This window comes from Micromys minutus, assembly GCF_963924665.1.
Source record: "Micromys minutus genome assembly, chromosome: 19".
Classification (NCBI taxonomy): Eukaryota; Metazoa; Chordata; class Mammalia; order Rodentia; family Muridae; genus Micromys; species Micromys minutus.
In genome coordinates, this window is record NC_137954.1 from 21,321,670 (window position 1) to 21,339,992 (window position 18,323).

Genomic DNA, 18,323 nt, shown 5'->3' on the forward strand with positions numbered 1-18,323 from the left:
TGTAATTTAACGTATATTTTAATGAAGTGAACAGTGAGATTCCCTGACAGGCATCAGCAAATTTGAAATAACGCCTTCCAAGTTTCTCAACCAGTTTGGAAGTAATGAGACTTGTACCATAAAGTGATAAAATTTATGCCATAAATTATCTCCAGAAGAAGAATGCTTCATGAAGCAATGCCTTTTCATTTGTTGGGATTAGATTTTTTAAAAAATAATGGTTGTTTGAATGGATTGCTTTGTTAAAAGGAGCTGAGCCTTTTAATATCTTTTATTATAACGAAAGAAATGAAGCACCCCAAACACTTAGTCCTTTTTTTTCTTTTTTTCTTTTTTTCTTTTTTTTCTTTTTTTGGTTCAGAAGTCATTGGTTGAGTTACTGCAGCAAAACTCTAGACTATATCTTATCCACCCTTGTGTCCACCCATCAACTTCCAACTGTATTCTTAGAGACCTTTCTAGGAACTAAGTTTTGTCTCTCAAAATACTCAAGGAGTTTGGGGCGGGGGTTTTATTGTGTTCCTTCTTTTAATAATAATAATTTTTAAAATAAGGATGTAACAAACCAGAACTTCTGGCTTTAAAATGTATCTTACAACATACTGTATAATTACTATGATTAATGAGTACCATTCATCTTGGCACACATTATAGACAGGATTAGCTTGTGCTCAGGCATTATGGTAATTTCTCTGTATGCACTTGGGCTTTGAGTTTAGTTAGCACAGTGTTTTCTAGTGCAATAATAGCCTACAATCACTGACTGTGAGATGAGCTAGCTGAGGCAGGGCTTATAGATTGACTTACCTGTGACTTGTGCAATGAACATTACAGATTTAAAATTACCTTTATAGACTGAGTTTATGTTCACTGCCATAATATTTGGAGCCCAAATAGGTATTTCACAACTCCGATTCAGGGATCTGTTCCCTCAAAGTGTGCTTTTAAAAATTTAAATAAAACGAAAACTTCCCGTTGAGTCAAAATTCTTTCCACACATGATGAGCACAGATTAAGCAGCCAGAGGTGTGGCTCAGCAGATAAGAGAACACAGATTTTGCATAAAATCTGCAAAACCGTACATTTCTTTAAATAGTTGTTATCATTCCAAGACGTCTTCTAGGTGCTGAGAGTTCTGAAATGAATAATATTTTATAAGCAGCTTAAATCTACGAAGGCAATAGGCAAGAACAAATGGAAAACATTCAAAAGCCAGTGAAGTAATTCCTTGAACTAAAGGTGGCTTTTGTACAGGCAGCATGGGTGACAGAAAAATCACAGTGAGGGTGCCCAAATGCTTCTGCTAACTTTCAGGTGGGAATTCGTATGACAAACCTTACTGACAGCGGTCATTTCTTCCTGGATACTTTGAACAATGATACAGACACCTATAACTCCCAGTGACTCAACTGGTGTACAGATCTCAGGTTCTGCTATTGTTACATATAAAGAGTGTTTTTCAAGTGTTCAGAATGTTAAAAAAAAAAAGTCCATATTTGTAAACACATGGACAAGTCTAACCAAGCAATGTACAAAAGCATATTCTTGGAATCTTACCCTGACCACCAGTGATAACCATGTTAGCTCCTACATTCTCACAAAGAAAATAGTTGACAATTTTATAAAATTATTTTGTTATTGCAGTAACATGTTTCTGGTTCCTACGGTGCTTTTCTAATTTAAAATGCTATGGAATATTCGTGCCACCGTTTCCAGGATTCCAATCTCTTTGTCCTGTTCACCAACATCCTCGGACCATGATCACTTTGAAGTTGTTTCAGCTTCAAGGTCTTTGGGAGGTAACCATTTTTAACCACATGTATCTCCCCATGATTCCCATTCTGCTACTAAGGGAGAAAATTCACATTCTCCACTTAAGCTGATACTTACGTCACAGATTGCTTTATCACATCATATGCCTTGAATAGATACACATATCTGAGTTCAGGTACAAGAGATGTTTGTGATCTAGGGCCAACAGGGACAGCATTTGGCACAGATGCAATGAACTTGCAAGGGAATTGCAGATTGCATAGTCCTTTCTTACAATCCCACATTAATATTCAAAACCACTGTTGGAGATACAGCAGATTTGTAAGGTGTACATCAAATTCACACCGTCTGATACGTACATTAACAAACAAATTTAATCTATGGCCATAATTACAAATGTATCTTATGAGAATCTAAATGTATCAAGTATTGGATTATTTTTTTTTAACATTGCTAAGAAGTAAAGCAGTCTGTGAGATTTCTTTCAAAGAAGAAATACAGTTTCAGACTGGTATAATCATCTGCCTTCCTAAATGTCTAGCTGACAATATCTCCCCAGCATATTTTTTTAAAGATAGAAAAGTACAAGGAATATTTTCTCATCTTATTTCAGCATTCCCTGTTCCTCTAAAGATGGCTTTATTCCTTAATTTTCGGTTTTATGGGAACATTTTTAAGTAATCTGTAGATTTCATGTTGAAGGATCCAATAAGAGAACATTTGTAACCAGCTCAGTACTTAAGATACCAATCCCAGGAGCTCTACCTTGTAAGGTGTGGAGGGGTAATGATCTGAACTAAGTACCAGTGTAGCACCGTAGTTGTTCCTCCTAACTTACCTCTGTTTAAAAAGGGTCTTTTCAAAAATGCAAAGGAAGGCCAAGGCCATGGAAAAGTCCCATTGACAAAGAGAATGGCCACGTGGTCAGGGCCAGTAAGACTTGCTAAGGCTGCCGAGGTCAGCAGGGGGCCTCACTATGAGGTCAATGCATTAAATTTGACTGAATGCTGAGAAGGTGAGGTGTAATATTTGAGGAAATAAAGATTGGTGGCAAGGGGGCATGCAGGCAGGACTCCCCAAACTGCAGCACAGTCCGAAAGCTGGGTAAGTGGAGGCAGGCTAGAAGAGAGAAGGCTTATCGGGCGCAGGCACATGATTTGCCAGCCATACTGATCCTGGGGGTTGGAGACCATGGGGAAGGACCAAATAAAGTTTAAAAGAAAGATTACTTAAACTATCAAATTAAAAATCTACAAAGAGGAAATACCATAACCACAAGGATTTAAGGCCAGATTCTGGAGTAAAAAATAAATAAATACAGACTCAAAGATGAACAGGAGGTACTAAAACTTAGGAAGATAATTTTCTCATCTGAGTTTGTTTCATTACTCTAATTACCCTTTTGAAATCTCAGGGATTCTTTTTATCACTATGCCCTGTATTCTCCACTCTTCGTAAGAATACTTCTTGGGATTATAGGAGATTTTATATATATATATATATATATATATATATATATATATATATATATATATGTGTGTGTGTGTGTGTGTGTGTGTGTGTGTGTGTGTGTGTGTGTGTATGTATGTATGTATGTATGTATGTATGTATGTATGTATGTATGTGTATCCACCATTCCTTAGTTTCAGGCTTTGTCTGATAGCTTTTCTCCAATACACCACCAAACATAATTCCAGGCTCCTAAACTTGAAGTTGCCACATTTCCCCAAATACAAGACATATTACAAGACATATGTCCTTCCTATTGTTAAATTTCCATGAGAATTTTTATGAACTAATTGTGAAAGTAAATTCCTCAACAAGAAGTACAGATCCTCTGTAACCCAGTGTCCCCAATGTTAGTGGTTACTCCTCTGGACCTTTTGTACATAGACAAATATGAAAACCTTAGATATCAACTACTCAGATGAGGGCACAGTGAATGGTAAATCTTGTTAAAAAAAAAAAAAACCATGAGGCTAGAATTAGATCCCACCCTACCTTTAAATCTCTGCCCTGTGCTTATCAATAAGACCTGGAAAAACTGTTGAATGTCTGCCAACCTTTTCAGTCATCTGTGAGATGAGGATTAAATGAATTTTCCTTTATTCAGGTTAGGGAAGAAATAAGAAAATTGATAATTTCATAATATATAATAGCTAATAAAATTCACAAGCATGACGAAGCATGAGATAACGTAAGATATTGTCCTATGGTCTTTAAACTTAACTGACACAGTCTTACCGCCAATAAGCTAATGTATCATGATAAGACACAGCAATAATTTACTGCAGCTTCTATAAACTAATCCAATACTGTCAGGCTATTGTTCTTCAAGCATAAAATGGAGATTAAATTAATGTTTACAACAATCAATTCACTGTTTTCTATCTCACACAAACTACTTAAGACAGGGTTCACTGATTATTCAAATTACCTGATTCTGGGGGAAAAAAAACAGGAACAGATGAAAATTTTGTGTGATAGCCATGAGGATGGAAAGAGATGTCATCACATCAGCTTGTAAGTGTGAAATTTGTGCACCATGCTTTCAAGCAGAAGTTCCTAAGAGTAAATAGCTGTTTGGGACAGCGTGGGTGTGGCATAGCTTGTTAGGGCACCAACTTTTCAGGCTAGGGGTCTGACCCTAGGATTCCTAAAGAGGTAACAGAGGAATCTATATAGGATGAAAGGGTCACTGGTACTTTCTAGAAAAGAAACTGAAAATCCATTCACTTGTGGTTGGTAAGTATTGTACAGATGAAAACTCCTTTCAGGTTTGTATTATCTTAATTAATTTTCCATTTCCATGTTAGAGCCTTTGACTCTTGCATAAATTGTGGCTTTTTAGGTCAATTGATTTCAGTTCACTTCTCAAAGCAAGCAGGCAAGGTGTATGGTACTCAGAAATTATGTCATGAGGATGGATCTGGATGTTTGGATCCCAGCTAAATTTTTTCTATAGCATTCACACTGACCAAGAGCTTTAAAAGGCTTAAATTGCCTTGAACAAGGATTCACAGGAAGAGTTAGGATATGTACTTGATATTTTCTCATTTCCTAGAAATTCGCCTTTCATAGGAAACAGAAACAGCCAATCACAGAAATAATTTCATGTGTTCTAATACTGTCTTGTTCCACAGAGGAAAGTAAAGCAGTCAGTGCTCTGGAAACTCATTGACCAACTGGCAGGTTTGGTGTCCAGACACTTTTCTACAGAGTAGAAATAGTTACACAGAACAATTCACTATTTACAGAAGCCTGGAGTGTGCTTTCTAATTCATCTTGGCTTGGATACACAGGTTACCTTCCTCTGGGGGCACAATTATCATACATGTGGTAAATGGAATTAAAGTTGATATAAACACTACTGTCTTGTCTTCTGACAGCATATGAATGTGCAAGCATTAAGTTATAGGAGAAAAGGGGCTAATTTGAGATTTGTTCCTAGCCCTCTCCATGTGAATGGTGTCGCTGTGAGCCCAGCAATGAAGTTCACTGTGTTGTAGCAGACTGCGCAGTTCCTGAGTGTGTCAACCCAATCTATGAACCAGAGCAATGTTGTCCTGTCTGCAAAAATGGTAAGAATGCCCTGTATTAGCTTTCAAGAAGGGGTCAGGACAAGACATCACTATTTCACACTTGCACGGTACTCAGTGCAAGAGCCCTCTAAGAGCTGCCTCTGGCTTTCCAATTTGGGCATAGCTACCACAAAAGTTTCTGAAGCCTTATAGTAAAAATGTACTAGGTGTGGGTAAATTGAGTAGCTTTTCATCTGGGGAATTAGAATTCTCGTATTCTGGCTTTGTTGTGTCCCATATAATTTATTGGTGACTTATAAAGGGACTATTGGAGAGAACACAGTACAGTATTTTTGCAGTGTCTGCATTTTTTTGTTTTTGGAGACTATGAAGCAGTTTTCCAAATTTCATGGCATATAGCACGCCTTAAGAGAGAGAATGGAGCAAGTGCCAGGCATTTTGGTTTGGATGTGGAAAAGATTTCAAATTTAAAGTTGTCCAAAGGATATAAATTCAATTATGAGTGTACTTAAATTCAAACAAGAAAAGTTGAAACTGATGTGTGTGTTGAGGTTTTGGGGGTGGTCTAGATTTTCATAGTTGAAGGTCCCTGTCCTCACAGAAATTGCTCTAGATGTGGAGGTGGCTTGTATATAATATCATGGGTTTATTTTCCCCTTATAAAATGGAATACATGAGAAAATGACAGTATCTTAGTCATATGAATCATGATAGAACTTTAGAGAGTACTCTGAAAGGCGATGACCTCCAGGACATTCTATCAGCAAAGATTATACATTCTCCTTCTTCCTAGTGGTCAGGTTCTGCCATAAGTGAAGGAACACTTTGCTACCTAACAATCCACAAATGCCTCCTTGGCATTTGCATGTGCTTGGGAATAGTTCTATCCCTTTTCATCACTCTAATGCTGGATTGATGCAGTAAAGTAACTATTTCCTAGTAATTAGCATGTGTGTGTGTGTATATATATATATATATATATATATATATATATATATATATATATATATATATATATACATGCATATATATAGATAGATAGATAGATAGATAGATAGATATAGATATAGATATGTATGTATACACCACAAAAGGGACTCCCATTATTTTAAAAATCAATGTTGTGACTTGGTATCTTCCCAAAATACTAATAATGACCCCTTCCAATGTTTTTCCAGGCATAGGCCTTTCTCTTTCTGACCATATAAATCCATCATGTTAAGATATTAAATTGATCATTTGGTTTCTTGTTTTCTTCTTGTCCGTTTGACTTATATGACATGACCCCCTACCTCGGCCTCAGGGCCTGGAAATAAATACCCCTCCCCCCGAAGTTCTAATTTGCCTTGGATGTGTAAAAACACATGATTTAAAACTTTGTATTTCTGAAAATGTTAAAGAAAGTGGAAAAGATACAAGAAAGAACAGTAAGATGATTTAATGGTTGAAAAATAGGACCTGGGAGGATAGACTGAAGGAGTTAGTATAATTTGTCCAGAAGAGAAGGCTCAGGGGAGAACTAACTGTCACGAAGTATATGAATGGTTAGTCTGAAGTAGAGGAGGACTTGTTATTTTTCATTTTCTCCAAGGATAAAAAGAAGGAAAGCTTATATGCCCAATCAATCTTTGAAAATGGGATTGACAAGTCTTTAACTAAAGAAGAAAGTTTTTTTGTTTTTTGGAAGTAACCATCTAAACAGATCCTTGAGAATATTTTCTTCCCTGGTGTTGTTGACTTGTTGACTTTTCCCTGCTTTTAGAGTAAGTTATAAAAGACTTGTCCACACACTCAGCATCTCTCAGAATTAGACACTAATCTATGTATTTAGGGGGCAAGCTTAATCCATACATCCAGTAAATTATCTGAGATACCCAACACAATGCCTACATCACATCTAGACTTCAGGTCTAGTCAAATGTTAAGACAGCCACTTCAAACTAGTCATATTTAACATGCCACTGCTAAAGATTAGCTTACGCTCATCATATATTAAAAATTTGTCTTCAGATAAACCCTCTTTGCAAGTGTCTTAATGGATGAACTTTAATTGAGTCACCTATTCATATAACTGAGGAGTTCATTAGTTCAGATTTTTGGCTGATGTGTCTATGAGGCAGATTACTCACAGGGACCATTTCTGATGCTGTGTATGTGGCACAGCATATGAGCATCATTTCTGATTCACCTTGCTACTTCCAAACAAAAGTAACCTTTTCTAAAATAACAGTGGATATTAATCAAGATTAGAATAAGAAGGAAGACTAACTCTTGCTATAACAGAACATTAAAAGACTTTGTTTTATCACTATATGTCATTAATTTGACAGCTGTTTTCAATACATGTTTGGTCAATAGCAAAATACTTTGATCAAAAGGACGTTAAGAGTCCTTAAGAACAGTACTTTATTAATGAGCAGAGTGAGCCCATGCTTTATTTGCTAATTTTCTAAACACAGTTAAGAAAATAGAAGCAGATGCTACACATGTAGAAGAGCTGGAGGGAAACAAATACAATGATAGGCTTTAAGTAGGAATGTTTTCAATATTCTGGCATATTGTAATAAGCCAGTCTCATTGTATTAGAAGATAAATTTGTCTATTATGGTAAAACCTATTATATAAAAGCATGCCTCTTGTCTTCTTGGATTAAAGTAAAGGCCCAAGTTAAAAATATGTACTATGGATTTCAGGTACAGGCAACAGACTCTAATTTATACATAGTCTTTTAGCATCTTGCACATTTTCATAAATCTTTATAGATGTTGATGATTTTGGCAGACAAATATTTTTTAGTTTGCATAAATGCTGATTGTCTCGGCTGTCAAATCATTCCCCTTTTGCATAACAAGACTGATTTTTCTAGCTTCCTGAGATAGAACTAAAGATGCATTACAGACAAAAACTAAACATTTTCAATGACAATCTATCATATCTAACCTTAAATTTTAGTATCAACTAATATAAAATCCTTACTTTGCAATTATTTGTGAGCAAACAAACCAAGGAAACAACAACATATTGGTTTCTTGAGAAACAAGTTACCAACTATAACAATTATTATAAAACTGAGTATTATTAATTTTGTAAAATACAAGGTAATCTGTTCCCTAGACAAACAATGATACCCTTTCTTTTTTCCCCAATATAATTTGTAAATATCAGTTGGGCAACATGAAACTTCTAGAACTTTTCTTTCATTATGTTAAGAATGAAGAGAACTTTAAATGTCTTCATCTTGACTATCTCAAGCAGGATATCCAGTGGTTCTGAGTAAATACAAGCTAGCCAGAGAAATATTTCATCTTTTGTTGTCCCCTCCCAAATATTTCATTCTTATTCTATTTAGTTCAGAACCAAAAACAAACAAACAAACAAAAAACTCTCCCTTTAATCAGCGTAAGAAAACATGAGAAAGGCCAAGCAGTGTATTATGTATGTGTGTGTGTGTGTGTGTATACTAATCACAGTAGAAGAAAAATCAAGATAACCCTTTACTTAGGGTATAGGCACATGAATCCTGGTTTTAGTAACATTTTAAAGAGTTGTTTCTCTTTCCTTTGCACACCTTTAAGAGCTGGAAACCCAAATGCTCTCTGTTTTAAAAAAATTGACATTTTCAAACTCTGCTACTTTTCATAATGTTATGTTACTTTGACTTATCTTTTGCCACATGCCTTTTTATGCTAACTAATGAGCATTCTTTACAGGGTAGTTGCCTATTTGTTCTAATGATATGCAGAAATAAATTAACAGTAGTGTAGTATTTGCTAATGAAAATGTTTCGGTTTAGGGTGTAATATAAATATTATAATATTTATAAAGCAATCATAATATATATAGTCAGTAGCCTAGAATGTATATTGGTTTTTTAATGTGAATTAACATTTTAGCTTCTTGTTCTTTATCATCCATGCAACTTGAGAGTTTTACATGAGTCCTAATGCTTTGTTTTAAATCCTTAGAAACCACGTTTGTAGATACTGAACATATCACTTTGCAAATAAAATATGTTGGTAGTTATAAAATATTTGATCACTAAAGTACGAAAATGGTTAAGTTGATAGAGATTTTATATTTCACCAGAATATAGGCAATTGTTGCTTATCCCTCTGAAGCACAAGTTAACTCGTGAAAAACTAGGAGAGACAGGGTCTTCCCCAGCCTTCCATACAAACCAAGTGAGCAATTCCATCTTCCTTCTAACTAAACTAAAGCTGACACAAGCCCTGTTCAAATATTTAACTCTGTACTCCTTACTCTCCTGTAGTTTTATGGTCATGAAAGTAAGGGAGGTAGTAGGCTAGCCAGAAAGGCAACCAGGAAGGTTGTGTGTATAAGGTTGGCAGATTGTATATCAACTGGAAATGAAAACTCCTTTATAGCATCTAACACCTTCTAAAGATTTACTTTGAAAAGGTGTAGCCCTAATAAGTACACAGAGGTACATGAAATGAATACCAAAGAGATAAAAGAAAACAATTCTAACAGATGAGAAATGAACAAATAACTCATAAATAAACTTCTCAAAAGACAATAAAAACTGAGAAACAGATTTAATGAAAAGGAATCCAGAATTACAGGGGCAAGATGCCAATTTTCTACTGATAATATTTTAATAATGGAAACAGTTCTTATTGTCAATGATCTTCAGAAAACAGTTGAGAAAATGCTGGGCAATTTTTAAGAAAGTGTTTTCTATGAAAATTTTTATGTTACTTGATTATTCTATGACATGTGTTTTCATCCCAGATTAATATAATTTTCTCTGCATCTTTAGAGAAGGCACTATAAAATGTTATTGTTTTCAGCATAGTAAAGAAATGTATCACAGCCCTTAAAAACATACTACTGACATATCTGCATGCCCTGTAAATCAATAGAGTACAGCAATGCATACTACACCTGTTGTTTTTTATGTGATGTATCTAATACATTTGAAATAATCTACATATACTAAGTATACACCAAACTTTATGAAAATGGAAACACAGTTCATTGTATAGTAGACTGGTTATGATGAGAGCTAAGGAGGTGACTCTGTTGGTAAAGTTCTTTCCATACAAGCCTGAGGATCTGTCTGTGTTTGGATCTGCAGCACCCAGGGGACAACTGAGTACAGCCCTAGACACCAGAAATCTTTTCCCAGAGTAGGGAAATGCCAAGGCGCTGAGGTGGAGAGGGTGATTGGAAGAGAGAGCACCTTCATGGAGGCAAGGGGAAGAGGAAGGGAGATGGGGGAGGGGGCAAAGGGGATAACATTTGATTGTAAATATAGTGACTATCCAATAAAAAAGGAGGGTGAGGACAAGCAGATCCCTGGGGCTCACTGGACAGAAAGAATAACTGAATTGGTAAATTTTAGCTCCAGTAGAAGACCTGCTATCAAAAAATTTGATGAAGAGTAATTAAGACACACGATATAAAATTCTGACTTCCATACATTCTCACATACACGTATGAGCGTGCCAAAAAGCCAACAGAGAAAGGAGGAGGAAAGGAAGGCAGCTTAAAGGAGGAAAACAGAGGAAGAGAGAGGAGGGATAATGGGTTTAACCATTCAATAGTTACCTGTAGGGAAAAGAGCTAATATCTCCAATACAGTAAACATAAACATTATAAAAAGAATTATATGGAAAGTCACAAATATTATGGTGTTCCAAACTATAAACAATGCTCAGCCTCACATCGCCATTAATCTGATTTGAGTCTAAGTAAATACTTTTGTTATTTCTATGCATTATGTAAGAAGAATTCTAGAAAAATGTGCACCAACTTTAAACTGTGATTCAGTTTTGACCAGCAGGGAAAACAGAGTGTGAGGGATATGGCAGGGGTGGGGGGTTGAACTCTTTCATGAGTCTCCTTATTCAGTGAATGTTTTATGTGAATATTGTACTTTCATATTTTAAAGTTTTCATCAAACATTTAAGAAGATGACTTAAATACCATTGATCTCTTCTAGAGAAAATGCAAGAAAGAAGTGTCTCTGTTTTGAAGGAATATAATATTGATTGGAGAAAGCAAAAGATTTCAAACTAAAAGTAAAAGCAACTATATTTATGGTTATAAGTAAATATAACCATATAAAGTTCTAAAATAAAAATAAAACTATTCAATGTATATTTAATATCCTTAGTGCATAGATTTTACTGGATAATACAGCTTATAAGCTATGGTGGTGTGAAACAACATTAGTCTATGAATGACATCCCATTTCTATTAATACAGAATAACATTGTAAGTATTGAATAATGGTAATAAATCTCATATAATATCAAGTCAAATTTTAATCATGCCTTAATTTATTTGTCTTTAAAGATTGTCAGAGAGCTGCTTTATACTTTGTTAGCCAACAAACTAGCATCATGTTTTAAAATTACTCATTCTTATCAAGTAGGATTTCTGGTAGATTTGGCAATTATTAGCATTATTGCTAGATTTAAGAAAAAGGTTATATTATCATTTTTATAAAGTTAAATAAATTATAAAAAGCCAGCAAAGCTATTGACAGTCCCATTAATTAGAGCATTCCTTCAGATCTACCTCTGAGGAACCAGAAGGAGGATTATAAATTTAAGGCCAGCCTGAAATGGACAGAAACTGTTTCTATGTTTCTGCAGGCAAATCACCACCAAATATCTCTATAAAATAAAGTTTTTTGTTTGTTTTATTTAATTATTTTTGGTATGGTAATATATATCAACCTTGTCTTAAAGGAATACATAGGTTTCATAGGTAAAAACTTATGACAACCCCTCCCACAACTGCATGCAAAAAAACTGCCTGTAAGAGGACATCGATTTTACTTAACATTTTAGATAGATGATAGGTAGATGATGCTAGTTAAATGCTGCTGCTGAAGATGATAGATAAATTATAAGTAGTTAGGTAAATAGAGAGATATAGATAGATAGTAGATAGCAGTTAGATAGTAGATACATAGTAGATGATGGGAGCATAAAGATAGGTAATAGAGGGATGAAAGACATAGATGGAGTTAGATAACAAGGATTTGCAGATAAATTCGAGAGATGCACATAGGGTATGAGCCAGTTAACAATCAGAAAAGGAAGGACAGAGAAACAAAGGTTTTAACAGGTAAAATTCTCCTCTTACAAATGATTTAATTATATACAGGGGAAATTTCTTAAACAAAATTCCAGTGACTCACACTCTAAGATAAATAACTGATAAATGGGATCTCATGAAACTGGAAAGCTTCTGTAAGGAAAAGGACAGAGTCAATAAGACATATTGGCACCTACAGACTGGGAAAAATTTTTTTTAACCTCACATCCAATAGAGGGCTAATAACCAAAAAAAAGTACATAAATCTCAAGAAGCTAACCACCCAAAATGAAAAAAAAAAATAAATAAATAAACCCAACAACTCAATCAAAAAAATGGGGTATAGATCTAAACAGAATTCACAACAGAGGAATCTCAAATGGCTGTGAAGCACTGAAAGAAATGTTCAAAGTCCTTAGTGATCAGAGAAATGCAAGTCCAAATGACCCTGAGATTTCACCTTAGATCAATCAGAATGGCTAAGATCAAAACCTCAGGTGACAACACATGTTGGTAAGGGTGTGGAGAAAGAGGAACACTCCTCCACTGTTGGTGGGATTGCAAACTGGTATAACCACTCTGGAAATCAATTTGGAGGTTGCTCAGAATATTGGAAATGGGTCTACCTAAAGATCCAGCAATACCACTCTTGGGAATATACCCAAAAGATACCCCACTATGCCACAGGAGCACATGCTCCTGTTCATAGCAGCATTATTTGTGATACCCAGAAGCTGGAGATAATTTTCCTAAAAGAAAACCTTGGCAAAGTGATTTATTATAAAGAAGTGGCAGAACAAAATCTCTACATTGTGTGAAAACACACAAATACTATGTACAAGTTTGAAGCTAGAAGAAAATTTACCCTAATATCACAAAGCGTTCTTGTTTATATAAAGTATAACGAGAAATCCATTTTTTTAAAAAAAAAAAGTTCTATGTCTCTATATTTAAAATTGGCAAAGAATTCAAAACATGTTTCACAGAAAATAACACAAAAAACTCTCTCCTATTCATATATGACTTGTTCAAACATACTTACAAGAAAGAAGATGAAATTTAATTTATTTAATTTTTCTTTGTGTTTTAAGGCCAGGAATTTGATAATCTACACTTGGAATGAAGGGGGCTCTTGTGCACATTATTGGAGGACCTTGGAACTGTAGAAGATAATACACACATGCAACATTTGAGCACATGAACATCTGCCTAAGGATTCCCTCATAGATGACATCACATATAAAAATTTTGTTCATACTTAAGAGTTTCTGACTAATGAGAAATTTTCATAACCTTTTATAAATAACTGTAGATTTAAATTTTATTCCTTAAAATGAACAATAGATATCAGACTACATTTTAGAACCAAAAAAGTGAATAATACACAAGTGACCTAGTTTTAAGTTAAATTTTCAATTAAAGTCACAATAGTTTATTAAGTGCAACAAAATATAATAAAACAAGGCCAGCCAAATGGCTCATCTGACACACATACTTCCTGCCAAGCTTATAAACCTCAGTTTAATCTTTGAAACCTAGATTGTGGAGGGACAGAAGTGACTCCTGCAAATTGTCCTCTGGTTCCACACACATACTCTGGTAAATACATACACATGCACATATACCACACACACACACACACACACACACACACACACACACACACACACACACACATACAGAGAGACATGCATACACACACACAGAGAGAGACACCCACAAAACAAATATACACATTAGATAGTAACTAATATATAAGTGGGTCACAATGAGAAAAAATTATATTTATAATTCTCTCATAATAAAAGGAAATATTACATTTTTGTTACATAATAATTATATATGTTGACAACATAATTAGGGTTTTTTTGTTTGTTTGTTTGTTTGGTTGGTTTTGGAGACAGAGTGTGTATATGTAGCCAGGGCCAACCTTGAACTCGTAATCCTTCTGAGTCTGCCTCTCACATGCTAGGGTTACAAGTATATACACTACCACATCTGATCTAAGGACAGTGGATGCATTTAGTGGCAGAATGGTACTCAACTTACTAGCTACAGAAAAACATTGTATAAATTATAATTTTTACTTTTCAAATGTGATGCCAGACTTTCAAATGGGAAATCAAGAAATAAAAGTGAATGAAGAGTGGGAAAGTCATCTAGGTTTATTGTTAGTTTTCTTGCTCCTGTGCCCAATTATTTGACAAAAAGCGAATTATGGGAAGGGTTTTTATCAGGTTCTTGAGTAAAGAGAAGATACAGTTCATGCATGTGGTAAAGACCTGGTCCTGAGACTGTGGTTGGGCTGGTCACAATACAGAGAGCAATGGATGATGCAGAGGCTTCCGGGTTTTTTGTTTGTTTGTTTGTTTGTTTGTTTGTTTTATACAGCTTGACTCCCCTACCCATATGACAGTGACACCCACACATACACAGAGAGGGCATTTCCTCTGGGAGTTAGAACTCTCTGAATATCCCTTTCTAGATATGCTAAGTCATATGTCTCCTTGGCGATTCTAAATCCAGTCAGACTGATGATGAAGATAAATCATTGCATAAGGTATCAAAATGTGATATATACTGAGTATGATAGATACACAGGTATATGCAGAAAGGGGTACTGTCATTACCCAAATATAGTCATTACTTCTAAAATAAAATTACACCCCTCCCTGCTCTATTATATAAAAATAAATTTTATTTGTATTTAAATTTTAAATTTTAAAAAAATCATAAAATAAATTTAAACTAATTGTATGTCAACTTATCAGAACGATTTGAGTCTTTCTAAATATAGAAACAGGTGAAGAGTTGAAAACAAGAAAAATATAATTGTGAATCCAATAGAGTATAGTTCTTATAGATGTTACCACATCCAGGAAAAGGCAACAATATCTATCTTTGGAACAGATGGAATTAATAGGGCATCATAACAGCCGACTGGACCAAGGGCATTTCCTTTCTGAAAGGCAACAAACCTAAATTTTTCTTGATCTAGAAATGATATTTCCAGAAATTAAAGTATCTGCCTAGTGACTTTTATTATGAGGCTGTTTCAAGACAGAACATACTTGAAAAACTTGGGATCTTTAAGAATAGCAGATCTTTGATAATATCCAGGAACTGAATTCTACAATAAAGATATAGATAAACTGATGATTAAAAAATGTGGTACATATGAACAATCGCATTTTAACACAGCTATAAAAATGAAATTAAACATGAAGTTTCTAAGAAAATTAGTGGATCTGAAAATTATCAGATTAAATGAGGTAACCCAGACTTAAAAACACAAGTGTTTTTCTGCTTCTTTTCACGTGCAGACCATAATATTAATATTTACGTATGTGAGTAGATTTGGAGTCAGATAGGTTATAAAACTAGGAAGCGTCCTAGGGGATGTAGGACACTTGGGACATGGAGACTACCAGAGGAGGACAGAAGGGCATAAGGCAGGGCTGCTCAAAAAAAAACGTTATTTATAAAAATGCTATAATGAAATGCAACATATGTGTTCTAGTTAAAAACAAAAATAAATCTATAAAATTATATTATTAATAGTAAATTATACTATTGTATATCAACAGAAGCACTGAGAGTTGATTGCATATTATAATGCAAGAGATCAGACTATCTCTCTCCTGAAAATAAGGATATATTTTTTTCATTGTATACTACTAAACTAGTCAGCTACATTTGTATAGTTACATAGATAATATACAGATGACAGATAAGAAAGAAAGGAAGGAAGGGAGGGAGGGAGGAAGGGAGGGAGGGAGGAAGGAAAGAAGAAAGGAAGGAAGAAAGAAAGAAAGAAACAGAAAGGTGATAAATAAAAGGATAGATAGATGGATAGGTGATATATAAGTGATAGATAGACAGATAGATAAATAGATAGACAAACAGACAGAAGGACAGGTAATAAATGGATGTACAGATACATGGATAGGTTATAAATAAGTGGTAGAAAGGTGATAGAGATAGATAGAGAGATACATAGATAGAAAGAAAGAAAAATAAACAGAAAGGTAAGGATTATATAAGAAACCCTATTGTATTTTCAAGTGCTAGAAAAATATGGAAAATATTAATAATGCTTAAGCTTTTACCATAAGTTATATTACACTTGTAATCTAAAATTACTATTTAAAATAGAAATCAGAAAAATCCTGAATCAAGATAATACAATTTTCCCATCTTTATAATTTTGTGATTAATAATTAACAGTGTGTCACTTAATAGAGATTGTGCTGTCATTCCTTGTTATAATTTGTACTCTGTAAATTAATTAACTAATAATAATTTCTACCACTTGATTTTTCAACTCCTTTATAAGACTCCTTTTCAAGCATGAGAAAAGCTTCGTTGCTCATTTTATGCACCTATTAGGGAAATTGCTAAAATATTCACTTAAATATGTCCACTTACATTTTCATGAAACTATTTTGAAATATAGGTTTTAATTGAGTACAAGTCTCTTACCTCAACCTAATATTTTCTCACCTCCTCTTAGGTAGACAGTTAGTACTAAGCATCACACATTTGTAAAGCAAACACACTCTGGAGATAAAGGCCCTCTCTCAGAACTGCATAATACATATCCATTGGCAGCAGAGACCCCTAAACAGTTCAGAAGGAAAGCGTGTCCCTAGGCAGCTTCAAAGTCTGACTCCTCCATCAAAGGTCAGTAAAGTAGATGATAAAACAGAATAATAATACATGGCTACTTTAATCAGCCACAAACAATAATTCCCTATTTCTTTCATAAAACGTCCTCCAAAATATAAAAGGATATACTGATGTTTATATTCTCTTAGACCAACAGGCTTACCTTTTAATTCATCAACAAACGAGATTTCAAAACCTTACTTTATGGTGTTGGCACAATAAAAATTAATACCACATTCATTTTCCCACTAAGACACCTCCGGTATACCTGTTGTGATGACCTGGTCCAAAGACAATGCAGAACACAAGGCCAACAAGTGCAAAGATAAGTTGACTTTTTCTCACCACATTTACACTAATATATAGGGAGAGCTTATATTTTTCCTACATATTACTTAGAACAGTGAGTCGAGTTCCCACACAAAGAACACATCTTTTTGGTGATACAGATATGGTTTTGGATAAATTCTACCTGATTAAAGAAGAGTTACACTTTTTTCTGAGTTACTTTAACTTTTGAGACGTGAGTGTCTTCTGTTTGGTACAGAGAAGCTTGTCTGTGGAGAGCCTGGGATACACTCTGTGGTGGGAAGAAAGGCTAATTAGATATAGTTTGGTTTTGCAAAGGACCAGTCTGCATGTCTCAACTGTCAGGAAACACAGCAAGAAAATCCAAAAAAAAAAAAAAAAAAAAAAAAGAAAAAAAAAAAAAGAAAAAGAAAAAAAAAGAAAAAAAAGAAGAAGCTGGTTGCCCCATGAAATCAAGTATAGCTTGAAATTTTACTGCTTTATAAACTCACCCCAGACACATAAGCCCCTGCCAGTTAACTATAGCCTTCATGTAATGTGTTAGTCATTTTAGTGCAAAATTAATGACACAGTTTAGCTAGCATTCTTCTTAATGATGTATTTTATCTAATTATAAAGACTGAGTGCATTAATGACTCAAGCATCCTAGAATATGTAAGGCTAAGGGCCTGATAAACGAGAGCCAGGGTTACATTTAGTAGTTCTCAGATTAATTACCGTCATTACACCAGGAACTGAGGAAACACGTGAAAAGGGCAAGCGCTTACCTCAGCATATGTTAGCAGCAGACATCCTTCTCTACACCTGTCTCCCAGAATCTTCTGTCCCTTGGAACACAATGTAGCATCTCATCTGGGTTGTTCCTTGACTTGCTTTATTGTCCCTTACCCGGGTGTGCTCTCTTCTCCAGACCTGGTCTGCCTGCTATCTAGGATGTTTTCTTCTCTCCAACACCTAACT

General features: G+C 34.7%; 1 protein-coding gene across 1 annotated transcript in view; it reads left to right on the plus strand.

Moving 5' to 3' along the window:
- VWC2L (von Willebrand factor C domain containing 2 like) overlaps positions 1–18,323 on the plus strand; it is a gene marked incomplete at both ends in the record, with an annotated part of 153,154 nt that overhangs the window by 16,958 nt on the left and 117,873 nt on the right. Inside the window, one exon of the mRNA XM_080933412.1 lies at positions 5,225–5,354. Within this exon, the coding sequence (XP_080789538.1) occupies positions 5,225–5,354 (130 nt within the window). The remainder of the gene's footprint in view (positions 1–5,224; positions 5,355–18,323) is intronic.